Source organism: Indicator indicator, chromosome 6 (genome assembly GCF_027791375.1).
Source record: "Indicator indicator isolate 239-I01 chromosome 6, UM_Iind_1.1, whole genome shotgun sequence".
In the NCBI taxonomy this organism is placed as follows: domain Eukaryota; kingdom Metazoa; phylum Chordata; class Aves; order Piciformes; family Indicatoridae; genus Indicator; species Indicator indicator.
In genome coordinates, this window is record NC_072015.1 from 34,740,327 (window position 1) to 34,754,401 (window position 14,075).

General features: G+C 39.0%; 1 protein-coding gene across 1 annotated transcript in view; it reads left to right on the forward strand.

The window, feature by feature from the left end:
* The window catches only part of AHRR (aryl hydrocarbon receptor repressor), a 66,044-nt gene extending 55,267 nt beyond the window's left edge, over positions 1 to 10,777 (forward strand). The window contains exons 5-10 of the mRNA XM_054381889.1: positions 1,124 to 1,253; positions 2,623 to 2,756; positions 4,129 to 4,328; positions 5,926 to 6,044; positions 6,966 to 7,107; positions 9,661 to 10,777. Of these exons, the coding sequence (XP_054237864.1) occupies positions 1,124 to 1,253; positions 2,623 to 2,756; positions 4,129 to 4,328; positions 5,926 to 6,044; positions 6,966 to 7,107; positions 9,661 to 10,777 (1,842 nt within the window). The remainder of the gene's footprint in view (positions 1 to 1,123; positions 1,254 to 2,622; positions 2,757 to 4,128; positions 4,329 to 5,925; positions 6,045 to 6,965; positions 7,108 to 9,660) is intronic.
* The last annotated feature ends 3,298 nt before the right edge of the window (positions 10,778 to 14,075 follow it).

Sequence of the window (14,075 nt, forward strand, 5' to 3'; positions counted from 1 at the left end):
TACTGAAATTAAGCTATTTTACTACCCAATTTCAGACTTTCATTTTTGTGTGTGCATGATCCGATGGGTGAAGATGAATTCCCTGTAATTTCTTTAGTTAACAGAAACATGATCTATCATTAAAATAAGATTTAGCCAAGTTTCCTTTAAATTTCAGTATAAGATGCAGCTATTCTAGACTGGTTGCCTATTTGCAAGATATATATTGTAAAGTCACAGAATAATGGAACCATGTAGTTGGAAAGAACCTCTGGAAACCATCTAGTCCAACGTCCTGCTCAAAGCAGATCCAGGTAGAGCATGTTGATCCAGGACTCATCCAGGAAAGTTTCAAGTTTCTTCCCCTCTGGAAGATCTATTCCAGTGTTTAACCACCCTGACTGTACGTTTTTGTCACTTAAATCAAGTCCCAGTTTCCCGTGTTGCAACTTGTGTCTGTTGCTTCTTGACCTCCCACATTGTTCTTCTGTGAAGATTTGAGCTGTCTTCTCTATGCTCACTCATTCAGTTGTGTAGACTGTGGAAAAATCTTCCAGAAGTTTTCTCTGAAGTTTGAACAAACCCTTTTCTTCAATCCTGAAGTATCATATGCTTCATTCCTCTTAATGTCTTAGTAGCACTCTCCTGGATTCACTTTGGTATGGTAATATCTTTCTTTTCCTGAGGTACCCAAAATTCGTGATAACTTTACCTTTGTTGAGCTTCCTAAGGTTCCTGTCGGCACATTTTACAACTCACCAAGGTCTGAGTCTGTGTCCTGCTCTTCCCATTTGGTACCCTCCACAAACCTGCTGAGAGCACTTTCTCCTGTCTTTCACTGATCGAGAAATTAAACAGGGATGGTCTCAGTATCAGCCTCTGGGAGTGGCTGCTAGTTGGACATTTTTATGACTCACAGTTGCATATGCACAATAGATTTAAGAACAAAAAGAATCATCATAGGATATGAAGTCAAAAAAACAGATAAAGAAAAAGAGAGTCCTCTGAAGTAATTTTCCTCAATCGATTATTTCTGTGAAGATATCCTACAGTAGTTATCATTTTAAGGAAAGTGTAAATCTAAAGATAAGTGTCTGCCCCACTACACTTACAAATTAAACATTCCTTATTGTAATTGTTTCAGACTGATGTAATGCACCAAAACATATATGATTACATTCACGTGGATGATCGCCAGGATTTCTGTAGACAGCTGCACTGGGCCATGAATCCTCCCCAGATGTTATCTGGACAGCAACAACAGACAGAAACAGGTGGGGTTGTATATGTTGATTGGAAACATAGGCAGCACTGTACAGAGGTAGAATTACACTCCACCTATGCCTATGTCTGTTCCATGTCAAGTCAGATTCTTCACTGGAAAGTTACATAGTGGCCATTTAGCATGTTACTGTTCCATAGATGGTTCTTCCTGATCCTTGACTTTTTTAAGGTATTGTGTTCCACTGAGACTACAAAGATGATGGTTCTTTTATATCCTTTTCCATGCAGAATGAATAGCAGCAGTGTTCATCCTACCAATCTCTTTTTCACACAGTAGTGAACATTCGTATTCCTATCACCAGTGCAAAACCATCCCACGCAGCAAAACATTTCTGTACAGTGGTAACATCATTTTCTGCCATGTATTTTCCCATGCAAAGATATATAAACAGGAGTCCTCCACAGAACAATTAGGTTTAGCAGTAACCTTTTTCCTCTGAGGCTGCAGGTGGATACAGGTGCTCAAAGTTTCTCTTACATGACATGTTAAACAGAAATTGCGGCTACAGAAAATACAATAGCATTGAAGTGGTTAACTTTATGAAGAATTATTGATCCCTGCATTTCACCAGAAGCTGATAAAGTAAATGAGGAAAGAAATTGAGTAAGCACAGTCTTCAGACAGGTGGGAAGAAACTTGCAAGAAATCCTTCAGCTGCCTTTATGAAGTCCTCAGGAATACAGTCATAGAACTTTGGTACAATTTCTTGCAGTTTCTGTGTTTTGCAAGAGTTTTACAGATATCTGAGGAACTTTGCAAAATTTTGCAGGGAGCATGCAGAGAACAAACTAGGCAATGTGAATTAATATTTCAAAAGTTACAGATATTTGGATTTTTTTGTCCTAATATATACAGTGGAGAATTTCAGTTCTTGGGTTCATACTTTTGTACAAATACTTGCATCAAAAACAATGCACTTGTAGTCCAAAACTGGAAAATGCTTCATTAGCAATTGCAACAGCTGAATATTAAGCTAATCTATTCATTCATTTGTGGGTTTTTTATGCATTAGCATTTCCCTTTATTTTGTTCCTTTTTCTAATGTATTTTCTGTGATCTCTGATCTCAAGACGAGCAACGTCTGTTACTCTGCATTCCATCAGGAAAAATCACAAAAACTCAGGAAATAAAAATAGTCAAAGTTTCTGAAAAAACTCACCTGAATCCCATTGTAGAGCTTTGCTTTTTCTTTTGGTAAAGCATGTGCAGATACAGCTATATATGAGAAAGCTTAATATTTGCCCTTCCATAAAGTAGTATTTTTGCAATTTCTGTAACAGCTTCTTCAACTAGCTACAGAACATTTTTATTCTTTGTTAGTGTGAGCTGATATATATTACCTCCATTGTTGTTCCCAGGAGAAGAATATATCCTCAGTAAATTGTTTAAAGCACAAGAGAATGACAGCATATCAACAGATTATTCTTCCTTCTTAACTCGTTGCTTCATCTGTCGAGTTCGCTGCTTGTTGGACAGTACTTCTGGCTTCCTTGTAAGTATTATTTCACTTAGAGAACTGCAGTAATGACGTGCTGGATTTTAATTACTTTATAGGAAAAATGCGTCAACATAAATGATGAACTTAGTAAATATCGTGGAGAGCTATGGCTGGAATGCACTTTGCTGTGCACTAACAACAACAACAAAAAACCAACCCACTTAAAGACGTTTATTTATTAATATGTATGAAAGTGATTAAAGAAAAGAGGGTTGTAAATCTTTGAAATTGAACAAATCTATAAACTTTTGTGGTTTAAGTTCTTTTGAACAACAACTATCCTTGATTTGTACTGGTCCTATCATAAGGGTGGCAAACCTGAGTATCAACAATTAACATTTAAGCACAAAGTCTTTGCTTTAAGGAACAGTAGTAATAATGATTCATTTTCCCTTTTGGTAAAGGGTCTTTTAATAATAAAAACTGGAATTAGAAAGTCTCTCATATGCTCCTCAAATATTCTTACTAGGAATGGCTCATTCAAAAATCCCTTTCCTGTTTGCTTAGTAAAGACCAATGCTGTTTCTTCTTCTGACAAAGTACAGCACGTGAAAAAAAATGAGAGGATCAACATGAGACAGGGAAGTGTAACTTCTGTCTCAGATGTTCATTTGCTGGGAGAGTATGGGTTTCCACAGCTGCACTAGTTAGTCATTTCTGCATCCCTGTTTTAATCTTGTAGCTCTGGAAAATGCTCAACTCAAATGCACTGAGTTTTCTCTTGTTATCTTGTGGTAGGTAATTTTTTCACTGAAGGGCAGCAGCTTGCTATTTACTTTATTTCTGCCTTCTGATCATATGCAGATATGAGGCAGGAATGGATGGTTCCTTACAAACTACATACATTGTATCTGGCTGTCTTGGGCATATGTTTTTCCCTTGGTGTCTGCCTGCACAGCCTAAAGGCTGTGCCAGTCCATGTACTTCCCAGAGAAAGCACAGTGCAAGAGGAATGAAACTCAGAAACCATCTCACTGGATAGAAACAGAGCATTGGAAAATAATAGTTCAGCTTCAGAGCAAGGCAGAGAAGAAATAACTGTTTGCACCACCATATGCTGTCCAAATTGGTAAACAGCGCATAATGCAGAACTTCTACTTTAAATACACAGGAGAGAATCAAACACAAAAAACAACCTCAAATGTCTCCTTTATTGCTGATAGTCCCTCCACTCACCATTCCCCTAAATTTATGTGGTTTACATTGTATGAAGATAATGAAATCCCTAGTTTTTCTCACTGCTGAGAACCTGATATTGGTGTTAAGCAACACACTCCATAGGATGTATTAGCATTTTAAGTGTTTAGAAACTAAAAGATTTTGGAGACTAAGATTTTTTTTTTTTGTGTGTGTGTGTGTGTGGCAGACAATGCAGTTCCAAGGCAAACTGAAGTTTCTTTTTGGACAGAGGAAGAAGACTTCATCAGGAACAGTACTCCCACCTCAGTTGTCCTTATTCTGCATAGTGGTACCACTTCTACTACCTTCCATGACAGAGATGAAGATGAAAGGCCTGCTTGTAAAAACAAAACACAAATCTGATGATGCAGCAGCAGTGAATGCAAAGTATTTTCAAATTAATCTTTTAGCAATTAGTATACTATAGACTTTATGAATATTGGGCATGTAAAAAGCACAAATTAGGTGAAATAACTCTCGATCTTAGAAAAGTGAATAGTTTATCTGGATTTAACTACAATACATAATAATTATGTTATAATGTAATGTAATATAATAAGATATATTTATATATAATACATATTAAGTATTTTACTACTATATATATAATTTTATATAAAACCAGGAAAGTTGGGATATGTTCCTAGCCCTCAGAAGTTACCAGCACAGTAAGTCATCCTACCAGTTGTAAAAGTAGAAAAGAAAAAGCATCTTTACTGAATTCCCAATTTTCAGTATTTTCTGGAAGCACTGTAATTTAGATGTGGACATTTTGGTAGCAAACAAAGGGAAAGGAACATTTTGGAAAGCTGTATGTGCATATATGTGGGTGTTTCACATGGAGTCAAACGAGATGTATTTGGTGTATGTATTTATCTTACAACAGAAGGCTTATGCACACGTAAGTCTGCTGTGGCACTGAATGGCCTGGGGCTGATCACTCAGTAGCAATCACAGAAGATTCAATCAGGACAGATTGTGTTCAGACTCATTGCCTTCCTAACATTTATTTTTTATACTCTTCTGTGATTGAATTTTAGCTGATGTTTGGGGCTAGGATTATGCTTTCCATTATTTGGTTAAATAAAATTTATAGCAATGAGGTCCATTGCTATGAAGTGTGCTCATCAGTGTGACTGACAGCATCTTAATTTGGCTTTTAATTAGAATATGCTTATGTATCTGTGGACTTACTATCCAGTTATGTGATGCAGTTCTAACACATACATCCTTTTGACAAGAATTAAATTACTGGAAGGCTGATATAATGGACTATGCAGGCTTCTGGAACAGAGTTGGAAAATAATTTGATTTACCAGTCATTCAGTGGCCCAGGTGAAAATGATGGTCAGCATTCAGCTCCTAAAAGATAGATGCTTTACTTAAGTTTTACTAAGTGACTGGGCAGTGGTCAAGGATGTGACAAGAATGAAGAGGAAGTGGGCATTTAACTTCTGTTTTTCCTTTGATTCAGGCTTGAAGCATGCTGGGGGATGGTTGGCAAATTTACATATTACTTTTTTTTCTGATGATCTTAATAAAGGGAAAAATTTGTAAAGCTGTTTGTTTGTTATGGATTTTGCACTCTTTCCAAGCCTTAATATGAGTTTTGAACTAATGACTGGAAGAAATCAGTTCAAATCATATGATGATTACTGCATTGCTGGTCAGTGCGATGTGTGTGCCTTGAATGCACCTTGAATATACAGGGCAGCATTTTTCTCAGTTCAGGCTAAAATACATTATTACAGATAATCACAAGGAGAAAATTCCTAATCATAAGCATTCCACTTAATTGAATGCAGAATTCCAGTCATATACTGTTTTGAGCAACTGAATGATGCAAGAAACAATTATTACTATATACTTAAACCATGTCTTTGCAAATGGACAACAGCTTGAAGATCACATCTTTGAGGGTCTGTAATTTGACTGTGTTGTCATTCACTGACAAGAAATTGTCCACATTTTCTGTCCTACACAGCTCCAGTTCAAAAAGTAATGCAGGGCTGTATGAAGCAGCAGAATTATATGGAAGAAACAGTCATCACGAAGGTGCTGCTTTCACTAATGTGTTACAGATTGCTGAAAATCAAATCAAAGGTGCGTCTGCTAAGTCCTTCTGGATTATATACAGTTTATGGAGAAACAACCTTCTCCTTTCTCCTATTAGATTTTTTCAGGTTTTGGTCCCAATGCTCTCAGTTTTCTTCTCTCTTAATCTCTTTCTTTAAAAAAATGTGAAAGAAGTTGTCCACCTCAAAAGAGTGCTGAATCAGTCTGATATTTTGGAATGGGCAGAAATAATGTAATGCCAAGTTTACAGACATATAAACAGTCATAGTAAATAAGAATACTCAATGTATGGTTTCCTAAAAATGGTGCCACTGAACTGAATAAGATTATATGAAAATCTTAACAACTGATGACAGTATCTACCCCTCTTAGATGAAAACTATATGATACGTTACAAATTCTAGTTTTCCCCAAAGCTCAGAAAACAAAGGAAAATTAGAATATATTGTCTTTCAAACTCATTATTTGCTTGCAGCTTTAACTCATGCTTTTCTAGTATGTCTGTGGCAATATTATGGAAGTCAAAGCTGAATTTCAGGTTTCACATTAGATAAAATGTCGCTTCTGGGTTTATCCCAATGGGCAACTTCTTCTTGAGTACACTTGTACTCAGCTTTCTGTCATACCTACTGGAAACCATTAACTTCTTTAAAACGATTCCCCATTTTTCACGAATGTTCTTGTGTTGGTATAGTGCTATTACTGTGAAGAAAAACATATAATGAACTAAGAAATCACTGATTACAGTTTAAGTGTATTATTAGACTTTTCAAATTTTATTTTTTAAATGTGATTTGCCTAGTTTTGTGATATATTTTAGCTTGTACTTTCCTGTGCTGGTGATTCCAGGGCAGCAAACAAATCTGAGAACATTCACCAGTAGTGTAGGTAAGAAAAAAATGCTAAATAATGCTTGTATTAAAATATATTTTCTTTTAAATTATATAGCAAAGAATAATGGAGAAAACGGCATTTCTCTAGTCAAAGTACAAACAAATGAAGATCACTGGGTCTGGGTTCAAGCTAACACTCAACTTCTGTATCGAAGCGGTTGTTCAGAGTATGTCCTTGCTCAACAACAAACATTAAAGTAAGTGTATTTTTGAATATAAAAAAATAATCTGTATTCCAGAAAAAAATAATTTATTTTTCATGTGCGAGATCTTTAAAAGGACTGTAGTGACATAAGAGAAGAACTGAATGAGAAGGATTTCATTTGTTACTTAGGAAATGGAAATCCATTTCTTGTCTTCTGTCTTATGAAACAGTTTTTATAATCCTCCCAAATAATTTTTTTCAGTCTTTTTTTTCTTACAAAGTTGAGTGCACATACATACTAAACTAGAATATTTCAAAATCAGAAAGCTTGATTATTGCTATGTTTTAACTTTCTTTCACAACTGTATTTTGGGGTTTTGTTTTACTTTGCAGCTGAAGCTCTTCACTGATCTAGTATCCTTTTGTTTCCTACTTTTTAACATTTGGTTATGTTAATTAATTATTTTGTTTTATATGTATAACAGTTGAGCTCATGTTTTTAGTTGTGGATGTTCAACATAATCTAAACAGGGATGGTCTTAATCATTTTATGTTTGTAGACAGATACGTCTATCTGGCTGTAGGCTTAGCCCTGAAGTAGAAGCTAATGTCACAGATTCACATTTGAAGAGGATCTCTCTACTAGGTTTGCCCTTCTCCTCCCAAATAGGCTTTTCTTCCTTCTATGAGACTGACTGTTCAGGTTCCTGCGGGCCTTGTTGGAGTATCTCTTCAAGCTGGTCTGAGAGAAGATAAAAGAGAGTGGACTGAACGAGCAGAAGCCAGGAGGTGTACACAGACACCATCTGGCCTAGTGGAAAAAATGTGGCTATTTTCACTGTGTTTTTTTTCCTTTAGGATGCCTTGCAAGTGGAAGAAAAAAAACTAAAAAGTCTTTGAACTTTTAGAGTAAATATCCCTTGCAGGCACTGTATCTTCCAGTATCCAGGTGTAACTTTTTACCTTTACTGGAATGACACAAACATCATCTCAGAGTGAGGGAATGAACTTCTGTTAAGAAGCAGATTAAAAGGGGCTATTTCTTGTATTCAAGTTTCTACTTCTAAATTGTTTTCTGTGTAATTAAGCATGCTTCTTGAAGTCTCTTTAGTTACATTTTTACCCTCTGAGCAGTTAAAATTCTTCCTTTGTGCTTGGTAGTTCCTGCAGAATGTGGGAGTTGGCCTTGGAGATTATATTCAGTTCCATTGTGCTGATAGTCTGCAATAGAATTCATACCTACTACTACTTTTTCATGTCAAAATGTATGTTATCTTCCTGGGAACATACTTTTTGTTTTGGTTTGGGGTTGTTTTGAGAATCTTCACTATTTCACTGTAAAATTTTTCATTTGAAGGTGTAAACTTTTGTGGCTACTGCATTTTCTCAGTCCGTTGCTTCCCTACGAGACCATGGCCTAGTTCTGCAGCAAACTTGTATTGTACTATTTGCTTGCATCAGAACTCTCAATAATAATGATGACAATATTTAGCAGAGGACTAAAAACATTCAATTTCTCCTTGATTAAAAAAAAAGGAAAAAAAGAAAAAAAAAGAAAAAAATATTCTGCTTTCTTGGTGTATATTTCTTAGTGGGATATTCTCACTTTATAACAACATGCACGCCCTCTACTGGAAAATCTTATACTTGCACATTAAGTCCATACCCAAGGAAAACGTTAACAGCGAGCTAAGAAAAAGCCTTCTAAATCCTTGCTAGCTCTTCAGGTTTCATGCTCTGTTTCTTATTGAGATGTTTGCTTTTTATCTGGATAGGGAGCGGGGGAGGGATTTCCTAGCACTGACACTGATCCCACCTGGTTGGGAGTCAGCAGGTTAGTGAATTCAAGACAAATCCTGAACCTGAAGATTTGGACCCCAGCTTCAGAAAACTGCTACATTTGACATGGAAATGCTTAGGCAACTTTCTCTGCCAGAGATCTGTGCTAATTTTGAGTATTTCAGCCTGAGTTCATGGAAAATTAATTTGCTGGCCATCAGAAATGAAAGACAAAATTGTTAGACAAGTAAAACCAATATGAATTTCTGTGTCTGTTCTAGACACTTAATTTAGGCATTTCATCTCCTCTCAGATAACTCTGCATTATCAAGATATAAGACCCCTGTGGCTCTCCCTTAAATCACTTTGATCAGAAATTTCTTCTGTGTCCAAATAATTCCTTATTAAGAAAATAGATCTCATTTAAGATACTCTTTATTTTAGATCTGGATTTTTTTATATACAGATATCACTTAGATATATTTTAATGGAAGAACAAAGGTGTAGGGTAGTTACCATGCGGTACTACAATATTTAAGGTCTTTGTGAACTCTGGGCCTGAAATGGAAGAGTAAATGCATGTCAGAACTTAAGCAGTGTCACAGAAGGGTAGCTGTGAACACCCACTGATGCCCAGATGCATGCACTCTTTTTTTTTTCCTCTCAAACAAATACAAAGGCTATATGGACAGGATTAAGTCCCATATTAAATTAAGGGCAAAGTATTGCTTGTAACATATGTCGATCCACTCTGTTTTTGTACTCCAGAAAACATCCACTAGAAACTTCTGATTGACTGAATTTTTTTTTCTACTGTTCTTTAAAGGGAAGAAGATGAACAACTGAAGATACCAAGTGGTTTTGCTGGTTTGAAAGGAAACCTGGAGGGACTTTCCTATAACAGTGCCATTGAAACTCTGGGCCAGTGGAAGCATCTTAACTGGACAGCAGTAAAAAATGAACAAGATAATGTAAAAGTGAAGTTTGAGCCTCATACAAATGGTGAGTGTTTTATGCAAGAGGAACTTCTCAGTTCTAACACACCAGTTTTAGGTGTTCAAAACAACTGCACCACAAACAGTAGTTGGACTGTAAGAAACTCAAGCTCTTGTTCTATGAGCCAGCGAATGAACACATGTTCAAACAAGAGAACTGGGTCATTCTACAACAGAGACCAAAGTTTCTTAAATTTAGCATCAACTTGCCCTTCCCACTGGGGAAGTGCAGAAAACTGCCAGTCCTATTCGGGTGTACAACGCTGCACAGAGAACTATGCAATGGACCACCTGAAACTGCAGAGACCATTACTGTCCTCGGAGTCTCTCTATGACACAGCCTTTCCCTTGGAGACGCCTATCAAAATGGAATATGATTCCGATTCTGAAAACATTGCTGATAACTACCTGACATCACAAAATCGAGCCTGGCTGGAGGAGAATGGCTCAGTGAGAAGGCAGATGTTTAGCTACCCCAGTAGAGTGCACCTCAAAACAGAACCAGAACTCTGTGAGCTGGCCTCACCTTGTCAGAAGCCAAGGCACTGCCTTTACACGCCACGTAATTGGCAATGCATCGTAGCAAATCATCCCAACAACCTAAACCTGAACAGAGCTTGGAAGGGTTCACGTAGCAAGGAAGTGGCCCCGTTTTGCCCTCAGAACTCCTCAGGATGCTTGGAAAGCATGCCCGACCTGCAACACACAACGTGCTATGGCCACTTCTACAGCCCCAGCCCAGGGGAGGGGAAAGAGACAGATAATGAGGTGTTTAAAATGCCATGTGAATTTAAAACGCCCTGCTTGCTTCAAGCAATCAAGCGTGAGCCCCTGGATTCTCCACCGTTGTCCAGCAGCGGACAGAACAGAGTACACGTGAGCTTCCCTGAAAATATATTAGCAGGTCCTGTGCCTCATAAAACCACTGAATGTACGTTTTTACAATAGATTCTATAACCTTTGAAATATTTATAATTTTAAAAGGAAGAAGTTGTAGATTCTCTTCCAGTTGGGTTAAATGAGTTACAAAAATTAAAAGCCAGTGGAAAGGTTTTGAGCGTGTGCATGCGTGTATCTGTGTGTGAGAAAAAACAGACAGATACACACCTGCACCTTACACCCCCAACACCCCCACCTCCCTCCACTGCCCTTATCTTGGTCATCTTTGTAAAGAAAGATAAAACCTCAGCCACAGAAAATAACCTGCACATGTATACCTGCTAATTCATCTCTGTCATCTTTCCTCACTTGTCTACAGTTCATTACCAAGGTCCAGCTATTTCTGTTTCCTGCCTTTGGTCTATTTGTTTTTCTCAAGCTGGCATGATGTGAATGTCATTTTGGCATACCTTCTTTGCCTCCACTTTCAACAGTAAGGCAGGAGGACTTCAGGATAACTGGCCTCCTGAACTGGTTGATGGGGTCAAGAAGTAGTGTTGTACTCCTGAAATCCATGTGGAATTACTTCGAGACTTGTTGAGTCACTTGGATATTCACAAGTCCGTGGGACCTGATGGGATTCATCCTAAGGTGCTGAAAGAGCTGGCAGATGAGCTGGCCAAGCCTCTCTCCATCATTTTCCACCAGTCCTGGCTCACTGGAGAGGTCCCAGAAGACTGGAAACTGGCCAATGTGACACCCATCCACAAGAAGGGACGGAGAGAAGAACCTGGGAACTCCAGGCCTGTCAGCCTGACCTCAGTGCCAGGGAAAATCATGGAGCAGATTGTCTTGGGGGCAATCACTGCGCACCTGAAGGATGGCCAAGGAATCAGGCCCAGCCAACATGGATTTAGGAAGGGCAGGTCCTGCCTCACCAACCTGATCTCCTTCTATGATCAGGTGACCAGCCTGGTGGACGTAGGAAAGGCTGTGGATGTAGTCTACCTGGACTTCAGCAAGGCCTTTGACACTGTCCCCCACAGCAAACTCCTGGCCAAGCTGTCAGCCTGTGGCTTGGACAGCAGCACTCTGTGCTGGGTTAGGAACTGGCTGGAGGGCCGAGCCCAGAGAGTGGTGGTGAATGGTGCCACATCCAGCTGGCAGCCTGTCACTAGTGGTGTCCCCCAGGGATCAGTGCTGGGCCCCATCCTGTTCAATATCTTTATTGATGATCTGGATGAGGGGATTGAGTCCATCATCAGTAAATTTGCAGATGACACCAAGCTGGGAGCAGGTGTTGATCTGTTAGAAGGTAGAAGGGCTCTGCAGAGGGACCTTGACAGGCTGGACAGATGGGCAGAGTCCAACAGGATGGCATTCAACAAATCCAAGTGCCAGGTGCTGCACTTTGGCCACAACAACCCCATGCAGAGCTACAGGCTGGGGTCAGAGTGGCTGGAGAGCAGCCAGGTGGAAAGGGACCTGGGGGTACTGGTTGACAGCCGCCTGAACATGAGCCAGCAGTGTGCCCAGGTGGCCAAGAAGGCCAATGGCATCCTGGCCTGCATCAGGCATAGTGTGGCCAGCAGGAGCAGGGAGGTCATTGTACCCCTGTACACAGCACTGGTTAGGCCACACCTTGAGTACTGTGTCCAGTTCTGGGCCCCTCAGTTTAGGAAAGATGTTGAATTGCTGGAGCATGTCCAGAGAAGGGCAACGAGGCTGGTGAGAGGCCTTGAGCACAAGCCCTATGAGGAGAGGCTGAGGGAGCTGGGACTGTTTAGCCTGGAGAAGAGGAGGCTCAGGGGTGACCTCATTGCTGTCTACAACTACCTGAAGGGAGGTTGTAGCCAGGAGGGGTTTGGTCTCTTCTCCCAGGCAACCAGCACCAGAACAAGAGGACACAGTCTCAAGCTGTGCCAGGGGAGGTTTAGGCTGGAGGTGAGGAGAAAGTTCTTCACAGAGAGAGTGGTTGGCCATTGGAATGTGCTGCCCAGGGAGGTGGTGGAGTCACCATCCCTGGAGGTGTTCAAGAGGGGATTGGACTGGCACTTGGTGCCATGGTTTAGATAGTCATGAGGTTTAGGGTGACAGGTTGGACTCGATGATCTTTGAGGTCTCTTCCAGCCTTCTTGATTCTATGATTCTATGATGCCACTGTGCAAAGAGAAAATGTTTATGCTCTGTAGTGCAGTCAGTTCACTTTTGGTTTTGGTTTTGGTTTTGGTATGGTTTTGTTTGTTTCTTCATCTCAAGATTAAATTGATGGCAACAGGCAAGGGATTCTCAACACTTATTTAAAAGGATAGCATTAATCACAACAAATTTCCTTCGTAAAATGCATTAAATTATTTCACTTCAAACTGAAGTTCTTCCCAAGTTTCCCTAATAATACTACTGTTTTACTATCTATATTTTTCCATTGTGAAGCCATCAGCCTTTCATACTACTGTTTGAAAGACTGAACAATGGGATGTTATCCACTTCTACCAGTGACTTCTACCAGTGCTGTTAAATGACATGAGAAGAAGACACTTCTCCAATTATTTTCCTGGCTGTTACTTATAACATTAACAAAGGAAATGCACTTTTTTTTTTTTGATAGTATCTCTTTGACTGATAGCAGCTTATTAGACAACACCAACTGACATCAAAACCAAATCCCACACTAAGATTAGGTATGCTATTTTCAAAAACATCCTGGTTTCACTCCCAAAAGAAAATCTTAATCTCACCAAGAACTATCTGGAGGATGTATACCTTCCAAAAGCACTTTGGTGCTTTTGAAAACAGATTTGTGTGCTTTCCCTTGAACCCAGGCAGTAATGTATTTTAAAAAATAATAATAATTCTACAACTTCTGTTTTGGTTTTTGTTGTAGTTTGATTCCTGCACTAACTTTCGTTTTAAAATTGCACTCTTTCAACTTTATATGAACTTCATCTATAAAAAAACCCACATCATTAAAACAAAAAAAAGCTTTGATGTATATGCGCTTTTTGAAAGAAGCCCTATAATGAATGTTTTATTTTTCAAAATGTTATAAATAGTGTCTTCATTTCTGTATCTACTGGCAAAGACATGCCAGAAAAGTGGCATAAACTTCTCCTGAATGGTAGAAATACATGGGATAAGTGTAGTTTTCAAAAAGGGGAGTAGTTCTTCACCTGGGAGACTACTCTTCTCCAAGACTGTCTTCTCTGCTAGAAGTTGCTGTCTGTACATTACAGTTGGCAGATGCAAAGATATGCACTCTCCACATGTCACTCAAGTGCTTGTGAAAGATGTTTTGTTCTGAAATGCTGCACTTTACACAGAAATGATACCTTTCGATGACTGTCCTGCAAAAGGCAGTATTTCCAGC